Here is a 15,937-nt window from a genome sequence, read left to right on the forward strand (position 1 = left end):
GAACTCACTTGGTTGTTCTCATTATTGCATGATATTGGCATTCCTGTTATGAAACCGCCTACTCATTATTGTGACATCAGCGCTCTTCACATGTCTATTAATTTTGTCTTTCATAACATATCAAAGAACATTCAGATAGACTTCCACTATGTAAGAGAGATGGTATCTCATAGAAATCTCATTACAAAGTTTGTGAAATCGGACAAACAGCTTGAAGACATTTTTATTAAGACATTGGGAAAATCTCAATTTGGAGTTTTGAGGAGAAAACTCGGCATATGTAATCGGCTTAATTTAAGAGAGTCTAAAAGCATTTTCGATAAGTATGAATCCAACAAACCATTGGATAGAGGGGATAAAGCTATATTTGTGGACAAAAAATGTCATATGGAAGGAGATCAACAAATGATACATCAAATGAAAGAGACGATTATTGATATTGATCATAGCAAATCCGTTATTGATGTCGATCATAGCAAGAGACCTCAAATAATGGAGTTGATTATTGATATCGATCATAGCAATGGACCTCGAAGTCGGTTATTGATATCGATAATTGCAAGAGTCTGATAAGGTCGATCAATTGGATTTGCGTCATATACCACTTTTGATTTCTCATCCTTTGGTTTTGGTGTTTTTACCTTGCTTGTATTTAAGTGTATGTTTGCCCCTTATAAAAAATAACATGTGTGTTTTCTCTTACCGTAGACTTTGATATGAATCACGTACATCTCATATCTTGTTCTTTTCTCTTTACTCTTAGCTTTGGAGTTTTATGCCGTGGGCATGATGAGTGTAGATATGACAAGCGGAGACAGTGTGACCAGGTATTTGAAATAACGGAAAATATAAAACTGAGAAACAGCATTTTCTCACAGAGGGGAAAATGATCCATCATCCATGCGAAAAGATGAGGTGCAATGCGATTGCACAAATATCTGTGCATTGAGTACCTGATCACCCTCCATCTGATGGAGGGTGATAGAGTGTTTAATTTTGTGCACCTGATCCGGACTCATTATCGGTAGCAGCTAATTGGTAAGAACTAAGGACCATCGGTTGGGTGGATCCCACTCGCCAACTCAAGATGTGGAACCGTGAAAGAAAGAAAAAGACCAAAAAAAGAAGCGTCAAAGGAAAAGAAAGAGGAGGGGAAGCGAGAGACGTGTCGCAAACTGTTTGATGGTATTTAAACAATTTTGTGCTCGCAATTGGCTGTGCTCGTCCCAACCTCACCCACCCACACAGCCACAGGGGCTCTCCCGACAGCAAGCAAAGGGCTAAGGAGTTGCCGTCTTTTGGGCTCCTTCTCAGCAGCTTCTTTCTGGAAGAGCCGAACGGGCCCGCATATTCCGATTGAGTAGCGTTTCATGTTGGGGTGTGTCGTCGTCTCCGATGTCGTCCCGTCACTTGGCACCCAACGCCTCTCTCTCTCAAGGGTTGAACGGACGAACTGAGGTAGACAGCAGCCTCCCCACCTGTGTGTATGTGCGTGTGTTTCTGTAGATTTGTTTTTCTCCTTCCCCACAAAATTTGGGGCCAAGAGGGACGATCAACAGGAAACCAACCTCACCTTTCCGTCAAAATTAATTTCAGGTTATGTCCGGGACTGTTATAAGTTTGTCAATTCACCATGCCCACATTCACAGAGGGGCCGCTTTGGAGAAAACCAGGTTTAAGAAGCTGGCGGGCACACCATGCTGGTCTTCATCTCCCACCTCATTCTCTCAAGAGCTGCTCCGCCTTGAACCTTCTTACAGAAGGTGGCATCACCGTCCCGGGCCGTCCGTTTCTGGAGCCGTCAGAGATCAAGATAGGACTCGAGGAGGAGGTGATGATAATGATGAAGAAGATGGTCCGCAGGACACACGATCGCCCGAGGACAGGGTGGACTAAATTCCTTTTGCTTTTATTAGTTCTTCTTCGGTTGCTTTTACCATAGGCCTTCTTCTTCCTTCGCTTGGTTAAACTGATATATTGAATATTCCAACTTCTTCTTACAGAATAAACTTGTTGTCTCTTTTATATGAAAGAAAGCCTAGCCATTGCAACTCATGACAAACTGAGATACGCTGAAACTAGATGCCCTGTTAGCATCAAATTTTACTCTCTGTTTGTAGCTAGAAAGCCAAACCAGAGAGGGTTTTCTGGTCAATTTTGAGCCAAAATTTGGCAGAAAATTGATCAGATCTTCCAAACTCCTCACAGAAAATAACAAAAACATCATTCTCATGGCAAAAAAAGTTATATCATAAACAAAAATCCTAATTATTCAAAATCCCAACACTAATAATATGATTAAACATCATTCTTTGCAAATTATTAGAAAACAAATCATCACTGAAATTTGATTTCAAGAATCAGAATTAGAACATATCCCTGTGATTCAACCAAAATATTTCAAGGAAAATGATCAGGTAGCCATAGAAAAAATAGAAAAAGAAAACAGAGACAAAGAAGTTAGATTGTTGCTTACCAAAACAGAGGCTTCGGGGGGAGAGAGAGAGAGAGAGAGAGAGAGAGAGAGAGAGAGAGAGAGAGAGAGAGAGAGAGAGAGAGAGAGAGAGAGATCAAGTTATGTGAACCCGATGATAGAACCCTCCATGTCCCAACTGATGAGAGAATTAGTTTCCTCCTGGGGAGGTGGGAACTCTAAGGAATTTAGTGGATTGAGAATTCTAATTACCAATCCTAAAACTAGATCCAAACAAAGTGTAAAAGTCTCTAAGCACCTTAGGACAATATCCTATTCCTGTAAAGCATAGGATCCTTCAGTATGATCATTTGACTTGCATACATCCTATTTTATTTCAAAACTGCCTTTGTTTCTCAATGAGGAAATCATGGTAAATATGAAATTTGAGTTCAAGATCATCACAATATCTATTTACGGTTGTCTTTTGGGGGTGTTATTTTGTGATTTTGTGATGGATGATGAATATTATAGACAACATTCATTGAATGGTGCAAGGATATCCTATTAAGAGGAGGAGGAAGTGGCAGTCCATAAAGTTAAAAAGCACTCTAGCTTTTCTGTAAATAAAACTTTATGAAAGTCATGTGCTTCTCCTTTTTGCTTTTGTCGATCTCATTTGCTTAATAGCCACAAGGGTCCTTCCCATGTATCCATTGGCCATTGGCAACAATGTGAGAGGGATGATGACCAGTGGCTCACAGAAATCACCCCTTCTGCCTTCAGGAGATCAATTGGCAGAAATCTGATTCAAATCCAATATAGCACCCATGAGTACATAAGATGTCTATTAATGTATTATTTTAAATGAAGAGATCTGATTGTAACTTCAAATATGGAATGCAAAGAGATCATAATGATTTTAATGTTATCAATTATCATAAATGACCGACTCTATCGTGGAGTAAAATCCCTTCCAAGTCATCCCTCCTCAAGGTTGTGTTCTTTCATGGGATGGAGAGGACAATCTCCTTGGACTAATCTGGCCATGGGTGTTGATATTATGCTTTAAGAAACAAGATAAGGACATCCATATGAATTCACTCTAATCTTCCTTGTTACCTTCTCTAAGCCACATAATCTGCTTTGCTGGGAATGTGCCTCATGTCCTCATCCCAAACTGCAATATATCATAATTCTGCAACTTCCAATCTTTAAAAAGTTATTTACATGAGAAATTCTTGGAACCAATCTTTCATCCTAAAAGTACCTTCAAAAGTTTCTTACATGCTTTATGTGATTGCAGGTTTATTTCTTTGGTGATCTGTCCTTTGCTATTAACAGGAAAACACTTTGATAGATAATGTCATTGCTATCTGACCTTACAGATGAACGACAACTTGGTTCGTGAGAGTTTGGAAAGGATTGTGGGCAGTGATGATCTAAACTTTACAGGAATAGATCTTGCAACTCTTATCAGAAAAAAGTATGGGAGATCTTATGATGTCCAATTTATCAAGAAGGTATGTGTTTCGATGTATTTAACATATGTAACATGCCAAACCGTTTATTTGATAATGATGGGAAGATTGTTGGATGCTCCTCAGTATTTTGTATATCACTAAGTATACTGGAATTTAAAAGAAAAGTTAAGATCTTCACATTCCAAACTTGATGCGCAAACATAGGAAAACTCGGCGAGTCAACTCATGAGTCGCCCAAGTTGGCTCAGATCGGGCCCTAAGTTAGAAAAACCATATGACTTGGTTAGGACCAAACTCGGCTGAGTCAGCCAAGAATCAGCCGAGTTTACCATTGACTCGATCGAGTCTTGCTTACTTTTCCATAAGGTGCATTTAACCCAATATATTTTATTTAAACCACTAACTAAAAGCATTTAAAGCTTCTTAATTTTCCAAAGCTGATTTTGAAAAATGTTTTTCTACTCGTAATACTTTTCAAAGCTAGGCTTTCTTGAAAATAGTTTTGGTAATCGGTTGAGAAGAACTTTATTACCATTAGAGAGAGAGAGAATTAAATGATAATAAAGAGAGATGTTAATAAAAATAACATTATTTTAATGCATCTTAAATAATTTTCGTGCAATAACGTAGCTACTTTTTTTTTTTAAATTTATATGTAGAACATAAATATCTTAAGTAAATTTATATTTTGTCAAATATATCATGATATTTGGCAAATATCATGTCATTGTACAATTTAAAATAATGAACTAACATATTTTATTTTTTCTGTGATATTTTGAAAATATTGTCAATATTTGTCACCATAATTTTTGTAAGTTACGTGTATTATTATATGTACTAAACCACACTCATATTAATTTAAAATTCTTGTACTATAAAAAATATATTATATATTTTTAATCAATTAAATAAAAAACCTTGACTCTCCTGAGTCACTGAGTTGACTCGTCCAAGTCGCCAAGTTGCATGCGTCTGATACAATACCGAGTCCCAAGAATGCCAACAATGATTAGGAACTCTATACAACTAAAGGGAAAGACATAAATATAGAGAAAGCATATTGAAAGGTTTATCCATCTGCACAAACTTAGTAAATTAAATAAATAACTATAAAAATTAAATCAAATTAGTACAGTTGCTGAGAGAACCCTTCAAATATAACCTAAATTATGTGTGCAAAATGTCTGAAAAAGGCAGTAACTATGCAAAATTATTTCTGGTGGCTGTTTTGAATTTTATGCTACTTAGTGCTCATGGCATCTTCACCAATAAACAAGGTATAATGGTTTTTTCTCCTTCTGTTAATATGTACTTACCACATTCATAAACTTGCTCTCAGGTCATGCATGGAATCTTAGTGGTTCTTGATGTTTACATTCTCTCTTTTATTTTATTTTGTTATTTAGGGCGTAGGTGATGCTTGTACACGTTATAACAGCAAAAGAATATCATATTTATTCTTCTTCTTTTTTTTGCTGAAAATGTCCAGAATGTATCCCATGGGATCTTGAATGAAGTGTTATTTCAAAGGTTATTCTGGTTCTTTTTTTTAACTAATGAATTGATTGTGAAGTCTCTGTTCATTAATTATTAGCATCTTCTTATGAGATAACCTGTGGAATCCAAAGTGTGACAATCCTGAAAGAGAATGCCCATCACTTAGGGGTGGCAATCGTGTCGGGTTGGCGGGTCGACCCGACGGGTTGGCGGGTCAGCATACCTCAACCCGAACCCGGCCCGTTTATTAAACGGGTCGGCTGTGGCAAACACGAACCCGACCCGTTTAATAAACGGGTAACCCGACACGACCCGCCAACCCATTTAATAAATGGGTTGGGTCGGGTAAACGGGTTCTCAGGTTCATGGGTCGGGTTGACGGGTTGGCGGGTTGACCCACCCGCCTAACTCGTTTATTAAACGGGTCAGCCGGGTTGGCGGGTTGGCATACCCCCAACCCGAACCCGGCCTGTTTAATAAACGGGTTACGCGGGTCGACCCGTTTATTAAACGGGTTGGCTTAAGCCCAACCCGAACCCGCCTAAGAGGCGGGTTGGCGGGTCGGGTTGGCGGGTCGTGTCAGGTTTTGCCACCCCTACCATCACTCCAACCATGAATGCTTTTACAAATGCATGGTGTTATTTTGTCCTTGATAGCACTAACAAGGCCATAGACTAAGTGAAAATTCAGTCATTCACCATGATTGTAGATGGCCTTTTCATTCAGTTTATGTTTAACCATAATGTTTAACTACTAGTTTCCTTTCTATCTTTTTCCTATACGAAGTGTTTAGCTACTGTGTTCCTTTTATTCCGATTTCCGTAGGAAGTGTTAACACCACACTTAGCCAGCATGTAGTATTTGTGGTTTCTAAATAGGTTCCCAAAATCCTCCACTGCTGGCATTCTTTTCTCGTGTTTCCTATTTGTTATTGTAAGCTTATGAATTTGATTGCAGGTACATTGGTCATTATTTCCTTCTTTCTTGCTTATCTTCTTCCTGATGATTTCATTTCCCCACCCTATCATCACTTTTCAGTGTCATTTAGAAGTGCAGGATTCTATCCATCCTTTCCTATTTCTCTCTCTATAGTCCAGTGACAGCTGGAGAAGCAAGATTTATGTTTCCGGACGAGTTGTGTATTTGGGCCTCACTGCATTAGAGCAGAGTTTATATACTATGTCACAGGCACTCGGCAAACTGGGTGCCGCACTTGTGTCGACACGATGCGGGTGCGGCACCCGGTGCGGTCAACGAGACCCTGAGTGTGGTCAACGCACCCAGGGTCATTTGTGTCCAATATTTGGACAAAAAAATGCTCCTGACTTTTCTTTCGGCGAACGCAGAGAGAGGGGGGGAAGGACGCGGCAAGGGGCTGTCGGCCTTTCGACGTACGCAGAGAGAAAAGGGGAGGGCACGACAGGGAGCCGCCGGCCTCCTGTCGGCCCTTCGGCAAACAGAAGAAGAAGGAGACGAAGAAGAAGAGAAAAAAGGGAGAAGGAGATGCGTACCTGAGAGAGAGTCGGCGTCGGCATCGGGGTTCGATCGCACGCCGGGAGCGAGAGAGAATGCACAATCGAGAGGGAGAGGAGGAGGAGCGCAGGGGTGAGGGCTTCCCCCTCACCCTTGCGTGATTTAAAGGGCACGGGAGGACGCAAAGGGGTTTCCCTTATCAGCAGAGGAAAAAAAAAAAGAAGGCCCGTGGCTGTGCGTGCGTTAAATTTTTTTTTTTTAAGGGAAAACCCTTAGGGTTTTCCTTGGACTCGGTTCTGGTCCTGGTTCGGGTCCAAATTTATTTGTTTTTTTATAAAATCGTGGGTTTTACACCTACCCTCAACGAGCAAAGCCCTCGGAGAGATGAGACAGCTGACTCGATGCGTTGACCACACCCAGGTTGATTTATGTTCAACTTTTGGACTTTATATATATATGTATGTATATATATATATATATATATATATATATATATATATATAGAGAGAGAGAGAGAGAGAGAGAGAGAGAGAGAGATTTTGCCGCACCCCCGCACCCAAGTTTTTTTAAAGTGCCGCACTCCCGCATTCGCACCCATGTGACATAGTTTTTAAGAAAAAATCATTTTTTTATAATGCCAATAGTGGAATTTGAACACCTGACCTCCCATTTCCAAGGCACAGGCCTCAACCACATGCCATATACTATTGCATGTTCCAAAATTATTCTGGTTCTCAATTTCAATTTGCTTGATGCAGGAGTTCATGGGCAGAAACCTCCTTGCAATGAACGTTATGTGGAAGTACATGGAGCAGGTTTGAAAGTTCATTTATGGCATTTTGACTTGGATGTTTAGTTGGATGTGCACATTCCAGATGGACTTCTATAACTTCATGAGAGCATGAACTAGCATCTACCTTCCATTTACTTATGAATTGATATTTCATCAATTGTTATTGTCTGAAACTAGTTTTGCCTATCATAAGAAGGATAAAGCAATTGTGCAACTCAGTTTGGAAAGACAGCATATTAGTATTTTCAACAGTCTCTTAAATCAATTGTAATGCTGAGTCATATTTGTTGTGGAAATATGCATTGAAGCTTAATCACCTACTACTATGTCAAAGACTGCTCAAAACTCGCATAACAATGAAGCATCTTCAACCACAAAGGTTCCCTTATCTAAGAGCCAGATCAGGTCTGTCTTCTACTAGTACAAGTACCTATAGTTGACTTTCCATTGTCAACTGATCCAATCCATCAACATAGTTTGTTCTAGTGTTGTCAGCTGTCCATTGCTTCTGAACTTAGTAATAAAGCAAGCCTACAGGCTTAGGGCCTAGCTGCTGGCCTATTAGAACCTAGGTGCCTAAGCAGACACCTTGGTGGGAGGTACCTAAGTACGTATATACTTAGGGTAACTGGAATATCTAAACCAGCAAAATATGTATAGTGGTATGCACCGAGATTTTTGTAGTTTTTTTTTCTAAAATTTTACCGTACGGATATGACTGGATGCTTGAATTTATAGAAACAAACTCTTGGATCATCTGATTATGATGTATAAGAAGCATCTTTTAAGCCTTGAAAATCAATGGCTTAGAATTTGCGTCAATATTCAAGCATAAAAAATCACATTTGTTGATCCGATTACGATGATCTAATAGTCGATTCCAAGCAAATGGACCACGCTGAATTCATCTGCAGGGTTAGATTTGCAAAAACAAACTATCGGTTCATACCAATTTACATATTCCAGTTTTCCTATATATATATATATATATAATCATTGTAGATATGAGGGGAACTACAACAACTATGACTTTATGATACCTATTTCATCGCTTTTGATCCTCAACACGAATTACTATTTTTGTCCTAAATGCTTGATGCAATACTCAACATATTCTACTGAACCCAGTCCAGTCATTTTTTGTATTTGTTGTGTCCATTGTTTCTGGACTACCTGCTCAAATCAACATTGTAATCTGGACTTCTTGAAGAACTGAGGCTATTTAAATTGCAAGAAAGAAACAGATGTGTTGAACTGATGAGTGGTGGGATTTATGTGGCTCTATGCTTTGTGGACATATAGCATTGGCAATTGTTGATAGGTTACTGCAAAGCATAGTCACCTATATCGTTCAAGGCATTTTCTCAGTGAAGGTATTTCTCGAAGAAACTTTCAAAAGTTGGAAAATCTGCGAAAAATCTTGAGAGATTTAAAAATACAAAAAATATGAAAAATAATAATAAATATAAGAAATTAATAGGTGTTCTTGGAAAAATACAAAGACATAACTTTGAAAAGCTTTTAAAATACAAAAAATACAAAAACTGGGCTTAAAATATATAAAATGAGTTTTTTTTTTAAATTTTGTGTTAATAGCGCGATATTATTGCAATATTTTTTTCCCTGATAGTTTGAAAACATTGTGATATTTTGTCGATATTAACGGCTGACCTGGATTTGCCCATAATATTGTGATATTTTTAAAATATCAGCGATCTGGTGACAGTGCTGAAAAATAATAAAATTCAAATAAATGGTTTACCTCTTAGGTACAGCAATCATGGAATTATTGGATGATATCGGCCATGCTCTATCACATAGGAACAATTAGAGTGACTCAGAAACTGGAGATTTTATTTTTCTTGCTTAGTTATGGTGCTATAATTATTGATTTTTATATATAGTTTAGAATTTTATGGAAAATTTAATTATTTAATTATTTTCTTTGATAAGGATCTTTTATTTTAATGGTTAGGATTTGTAGATTTTCTTCAGTTTTGACTAGGGATATATACACCTATGTAAAAAACTGCCTTATGATAAATATGAGTATAATAAATGTTGTGAAAGAAATGTCCTTAGCCTACTCATTGTGATTGGATAGAAGTTTAGGATATATATAGTAATTTGTCATGTTTGTTTTTTATCAAAACCATGTCAAGATTACAACATTCTTGTATATGACAAAGTAGCCACCTTGCAATTTGTTTACTTGAAATTTAGAGAAATTACTAATCATTAGCGGTCCATATGGTTATATTCTGTATACTGTTGATGGTACCTGTCTATCTTGCCTAGCTTGTTGAAGCACATTGTGTTTATTTTCTGGAGGTAGTTCTCGTATTATTCTTGTGCACTATAAATATGGTAATTTAAACTTAGAAGTAAACTAATTTCACTCTTCAAAATTGCCTCCAATTTGCTAAACTTTAACTTTTTGTAGAATAGATATTGTTCAAAGAATTCACATACAGGTGCGTGCACACATACATGTATATTGTCAATAATGCTGAGTTGCTTAATTATTGAAAGTTGTGGCTTGTTCTTTTCAGAAGTCATAATTTATTTTCTTTTTATGTTTGAGGAAATATACTATTTCACTTAAAGAGTGATTTTCCTTCCAGAAGTCATTTCCATTGACCGAGGAAGAGTACTTACTCAGGCTCGATGATGTTGCAAACACATTGAAATGTTGGGGAGCTGTTTCACATGTTCGGAATAGCCTTGCAAAATTGAAAGAAAGACCTCGAATTGGAAAGGTGATATTTTAACCACAACACTTTGATAATAAACCTACTACTTGAAGTAACTTTAGTAAATATGAAAGATTGATCCGTCGTGTGCCTGAAGGATGAGTACAATGGCAATATTGTAATATATTCTTTGCTGTTAACTCCAGCTTTAAGTGGCACTCTTGTAATATATTTAGTATGACCGGTGGTATCAATGTTGTGAATAACTGTTTGATGTCATTTGGTAATGGCATGATTATATTTTACTTACAATACATGTAATTGTCAATAATCTTGATTGTTTTTTACATATATGCATTGTGAGGAAACTCAAGAAGGCCAGTGCCTTCTTCCTTTTCTTTCATTCATTTTCTTCTTCTCCTTTAAGGCTTATGGCACATCATAGCTGGTGGGCTGCTAAGCTATATTCTTCTTAATCTTCTCATTCCGTTAGTCCACTTCTTGCTTCTTTCATTCTTCCTTCTTTCCCTTCATGGTTTTCTCTTTGCTCTTAATCTTTCTTCTTTTCTTCTTTCATTATCTAGAATATATCTCTTCTTTCTTCCTTGTGTTTTCTTGCCTGTACCTCTAAAATAAGGATATTTTTCCCCTTCCATGTTTGAGAGGGTGAAAGCAATATAACAACAAAAGGGATTATTGCTGCCGCATTGTGTATCAAGAGGCATGTGCCTCATTTGCGAGATCAACATATCTCATGTTAGATAATCTAATGATATCTGAACCTTTCATTGGTCACTTGTCCTTGTTGAACTTTCTTAATGATATTCGAACTTCAACATATTCAACCATCTTATGCCAGTCATAACAAGTTTCCACAAAGAGATGGGCAAAGAGAAAATTGCGGCAATTATTATTAGTGAGAAATGCATAAACTGATCTATGCTTTTGTTTTTTGATATTTCAATGTGCCCTTTGATTTGAGCTGATCTTTTGCTGCATAAGTTTTTAATTTTTTCATCACAAGGCATTTCTGAGATATTTTTCAACCTTTGGTGTCCAGCATGTTGTTTGACTTTTGAAAACAAAGACATCAAGAGCAGTTACACATTTTCATAGTTTTTTTTTCTGATGCCCGGCGGACTTTGGAAGTTCATTTTGTATTGGGTTAGGGAGCATTTTAGTTGTAATGAAAAGAGGCGGAAGCACCAATAGAGCAAAAGGCACTCTTAAAGAGTGACCACAAGAGTCAAGAAGACAAGCACTAAAAGTGCACACACAAAACTCTCAAAAGTGAAAATGACTTAAAGTCATAAGTTGGATATTATTGAAGAAAGAAAGAGAAGGGTGAAAAACCCATACATTTACAAGGGGGAGCCTGTAACACCCCAATTTTTATAACCCGAAATTGGTGGAATTTTTTTTTTTTTTTTGAAATACATTTAAATCTTTTAGCAGTTAACAGCGGAAAAACACATTGGGCATAAAACTTGGCGTGCTACTTCAGATGAATGCTTGCAAACATATACTTATGGAATTTAAACTTTAACAACTAATTAACTATGCATGAAATAAAATTCAAGTTTCACAATATCCAAAATTAATCACATTTGTCCTTGAATTGAATTAAAGTAAAATCAGAGTTCAGAATTCATGAAGCAGAGGAAAGGTAGGCTCAGTCCCCGTCGCAACCTTCCGCCTTCGCACATAAGTACCTACTCATTACCTGAAAATTTTTAAACCATATAGGGTCAGACAACATGTCTCAGTAGAGTAATTATGCTAAACTTGTAAGACAGAATAACAAGACAAGGATTTCAATAGAAATTTCATGATTTAACATTTAATTTAACTTAAACAATCATACAACAATTATGCATGTTTAGAATTTTCATATTTAACAGAAAGACATAAATTCATATATTCAAAATACAAAATGTATGAACCATTAAAATGCATGACTTACCATATACAGAAGCTCTTTCAATGCATGCATATTTTCTTATCTTTAGTTATATTTTCTTAATTAGATGATGCATGCGATGCCAAATTAATGCACACACCATTTAAGTTATCACTTCTTAGCCCTGCTGATACGACACAGGCAGACATTCTCAGATCAGGACCATGACACAGGACGTGTTTTACATACAGAGGTGACTTTAGTCTGGCCAGGTCCATTCACTTAGACGGGGTGAGGGACGTTAATATGAGAGAGATTCCCAACACATTTCAACCCGATGCATCAGTTTTTCCTCATGAGTACTATAACCTCTACGCTGCAGTCTAATGCAGAGGTTTTTCTCCTAAAATCGTGGGAGGGGAGGAGCAACCTTCTGTGCCCGTAACAGAACTTGCCCCACGAAGTTTTGTATCACCTGCTACTCTTCAAGCAAGTATCTTGAGTTTAATGTCACATGATTACTTGTTTACAGTCATACTTTTTATGCAACATCAAACTTAACCCACTTTATGGTCATGGATGCATTCTTATAAAGCATTGGACAAAGTCATATAATTAAACTTGTAACAGACACTTGAGCACATGCGTAGCATAAACATCTTATTCATTTTCACACATTATAATGCATATGCATGTACATGGCCAATGCAACAAGAAGAATATATATGAACATTCATATCAATGAAACAATCATATCATCACGATATCATGAACATACATGTAGTCAACACATTTTTAGAATTTAAAACATAAACTTGTATTCATTGGACCTTTTGATCCTAAATCTTTAATGTGTAACCTTCCATTTACAATTCATGCCATAATCATATAAGATTACATAAAATCAGACCTGCATAATCATTCACATAATGCATACTAATTCTATAAAGAAATTGATTAAAAACATATATACTATGCACCCTTTGAGCCTTGATTTATGAATTTGCCCTAATTTTTCTAATTTCTTAACTCTGTCCAACTGGTACAGAGCTCACAGAAAATTTTTGGCTCCATGAACAGAGCTGAAATTTTTACAGTATATAGGAATTGTTGTCAGCTATCCATAGTCGCAAACCGTTCGTAAAAACTCCTCTGTATGAGAGAGTTATGCATGTTTTACTACAGACCTATTTGTTTTTGTTTCGACTGTTACAGAGACGTGCTCGGTCCATGAACAAAGCCCAAATTTCTACAGTAGATGCACAATGGAGTTAGCTTTTCAACGCAACAATCCGTTCATTAAAACTCCTTCGGACGAGGGAGAAACGACCATTTTACTGAACGGAGGTCAAGTGGAAAACCTGAAATTCCGAGATTTGCATTTGGGTGAATCAAACCGAGTCACCCGAATCCCAAGAAAAATTAAAAGAAATAGGAAATACGCCTGAAATAAAATTTTAAAATAATCACAGTAGATGAAACACTTCATAATCTATCAATCCAAATTAATATTTACATAAAAATCATGGAATAAATCAAATACAAATATATTTTACAAATCTATTTCTAAGAAACCGATTTTTATGATAAACCCGATTTCAAAAATGGTTTTCTTTAGGGGAAAACGTGTTTTTGCCATGGATCATTAGATCTGAGTCAAACCCACGGTTAGGAGGGTTTGATCATGATCTAAACTCATGAAAAAGCATTAAAATCCATGCCAAGAACTCCGTTCTTGCAAGAAAAGCATAGAAACCCTACCTTTTGTTGAAAAAAATGTATTTCTTGATGGATGAACGGCCTTTTTTGCTCGATCCACCGATCAGCCCTTTCTTCCAGCAAGGTGAGGACCTTAGATCTCCTCTACACACCCCATGAGGCCTGGATCTTGCACTCAAGAACCAAAAGAAACCCTAAAAGAGGAGAATAGGGAAGGGAAAGAGAGGAGAGAGAGAAGAGGGTTTTTGGGGGAGAGAGAAGCTCTCCTTTTTTTTTTCCAGCACAAATGAGGAGGGCAAGGGCTATGGGAGGGTTTTATAACCCTTCTTAAATTAGGTTATGTGCTGGAATTAATTTCAGTCCTTGATCTCATTAATGAAATTCATTTGGAGCCCTTGATCTCTACTTTGACTTTTCAAACTTTAAATAACCTTGAAAATCACTATACCTTTATTTTCAATTTGAATTTGAAGTAAGATGCCACATAGGATGGGACGGCCCACCTATGGGCTCCTACTAAACTAATAAAAATGGATTTTAATGTATACAAAAGAAAACTATTATATTAAACTATTATTGAATAATCATAAAATTCTAATTAAAAACCGTTTTAGTTTTATATACCCACAACTCATGTGAAAATGTAAAGGAATTGAATATAAGTTAATTTTATCTTATTAAGCATGTTAATATGTATATTTTTAAAATCTACTTTTGTTAATTTACTTTATTTAAATAATTTTACTTAAAAGAAAAATCAACATTTTCTTTTTAAGTAAGACGTTTTCAATTAGACATCACTTAGAATTTTCTCAGATATCCAAACCATGTAGGGTTTATATTTACTACAATTCAATATAATTAAACCCCTTAATCCTTACGAATATACTCAAACATTAATTTTTAAAGAAATTAGGGTTTTATATTGGCACAAAATTCAGGACATTTCATAATGCTATAGAAAAGAACTTAGAAATTTTCGGATATTACAGAGCCTCCTCTTTATATAGAGGAGGAAAGCATAAAGGAGGACCATAAAGGGGGCTCCCTTCTAGTCGTTGGGAGCCCCAACAGTCATAAATATGACTGTTGGGGCCCCAACGACTAGATAGGTGGGGCCCCTTATGGTCCTAAAAGTAAAAAACTGAAAAAGAAAAAGGGGAAAAAGAAAGAAAAAAGAAAAAAGGTAAAAAAGAAAAGGTATAGGTGGAATTACCAAAACACCCCTATCGGGTTTTTGGTTTATAACTTTATACAAAACAGGAAAAAGCTATATTATGTATATATATATATATACGTATATATACTTATATATATATGAATGTATATATATAAGTATATGTATATATATATTTATATATACATAATTTAACATGCCCCCTCAAACTTTACGGGGAGAAGACCGAAAGTTTGCCAAGAAGAAACATGAATCGTGGAGTTGGGAGCGCCTTGGTGAAGAAGTCAGTCAGTTGATACTCTGAAGTAACATATGGCAATGTGATGGTTCCTTTGAGATATTCGTCTCGAACATAATGGCAATCCATTTCAATATGCTTGGTCCGCTCATGAAAGGTGTGATTGCTGGCAATGTATATCGCACTTTTGTTATCACAACAGAGCTTGGTGGGAGTGGAAATGGGAACGCCCATGTCACCAAGGAGACTTCTGAGCCACACAATTTCCATGGTTGTCATCGTCATAGCTCGATATTCAGCTTCAGTAGATGATAATGAGACCTTCTGCTGCTTCTTGCATCTCCACGTGATGAGAGATTCACCTAAAAAAATGCAAAGACCCGTAGTTGAGATACGATCATTGGGATTTCCTCCCCAATCAGCATCAGTAAAAGCAGTCAATTCAAGAGATGAGGAAGAGGATAAGAAGAGTCCCTTGGAGATGGTATTTTTGATATATCGCACAATTCTCATTACGGCCGCCATATGAACCGAAGTAGGTGCATGC

General features: G+C 36.8%; 1 protein-coding gene across 5 annotated transcripts in view; it reads left to right on the top strand.

The window, feature by feature from the left end:
* Nucleotides 1-1,145: 1,145 nt before the first annotated feature.
* Nucleotides 1,146-15,937, top strand: part of LOC149813133 (uncharacterized) — a 29,051-nt gene continuing 14,259 nt past the window's right edge. Inside the window, exons 1-5 of one of the 5 annotated variants that reach the window (XM_089992466.1) lie at nt 1,146-1,458; nt 1,597-1,887; nt 3,802-3,936; nt 7,629-7,685; nt 10,288-10,422. In XM_089992466.1, coding sequence (XP_089848592.1) covers nt 1,396-1,458; nt 1,597-1,887; nt 3,802-3,936; nt 7,629-7,685; nt 10,288-10,422 — 681 coding nt within the window. In that variant the 5' untranslated portion in view covers nt 1,146-1,395. Of the gene's footprint in view, nt 1,489-1,596; nt 1,888-3,801; nt 3,937-7,628; nt 7,686-10,287; nt 10,423-15,937 lie in introns of all 5 variants that reach the window. The other 4 variants (XM_089992467.1, XM_089992465.1, XM_089992464.1 and 1 more) reach the window with 4 other exon arrangements.

This window comes from Nuphar pumila, chromosome 16 (assembly GCF_984573655.1).
Source record: "Nuphar pumila chromosome 16, dmNupPumi1.hap1.1, whole genome shotgun sequence".
NCBI lineage: Eukaryota > Viridiplantae > Streptophyta > Magnoliopsida > Nymphaeales > Nymphaeaceae > Nuphar > Nuphar pumila.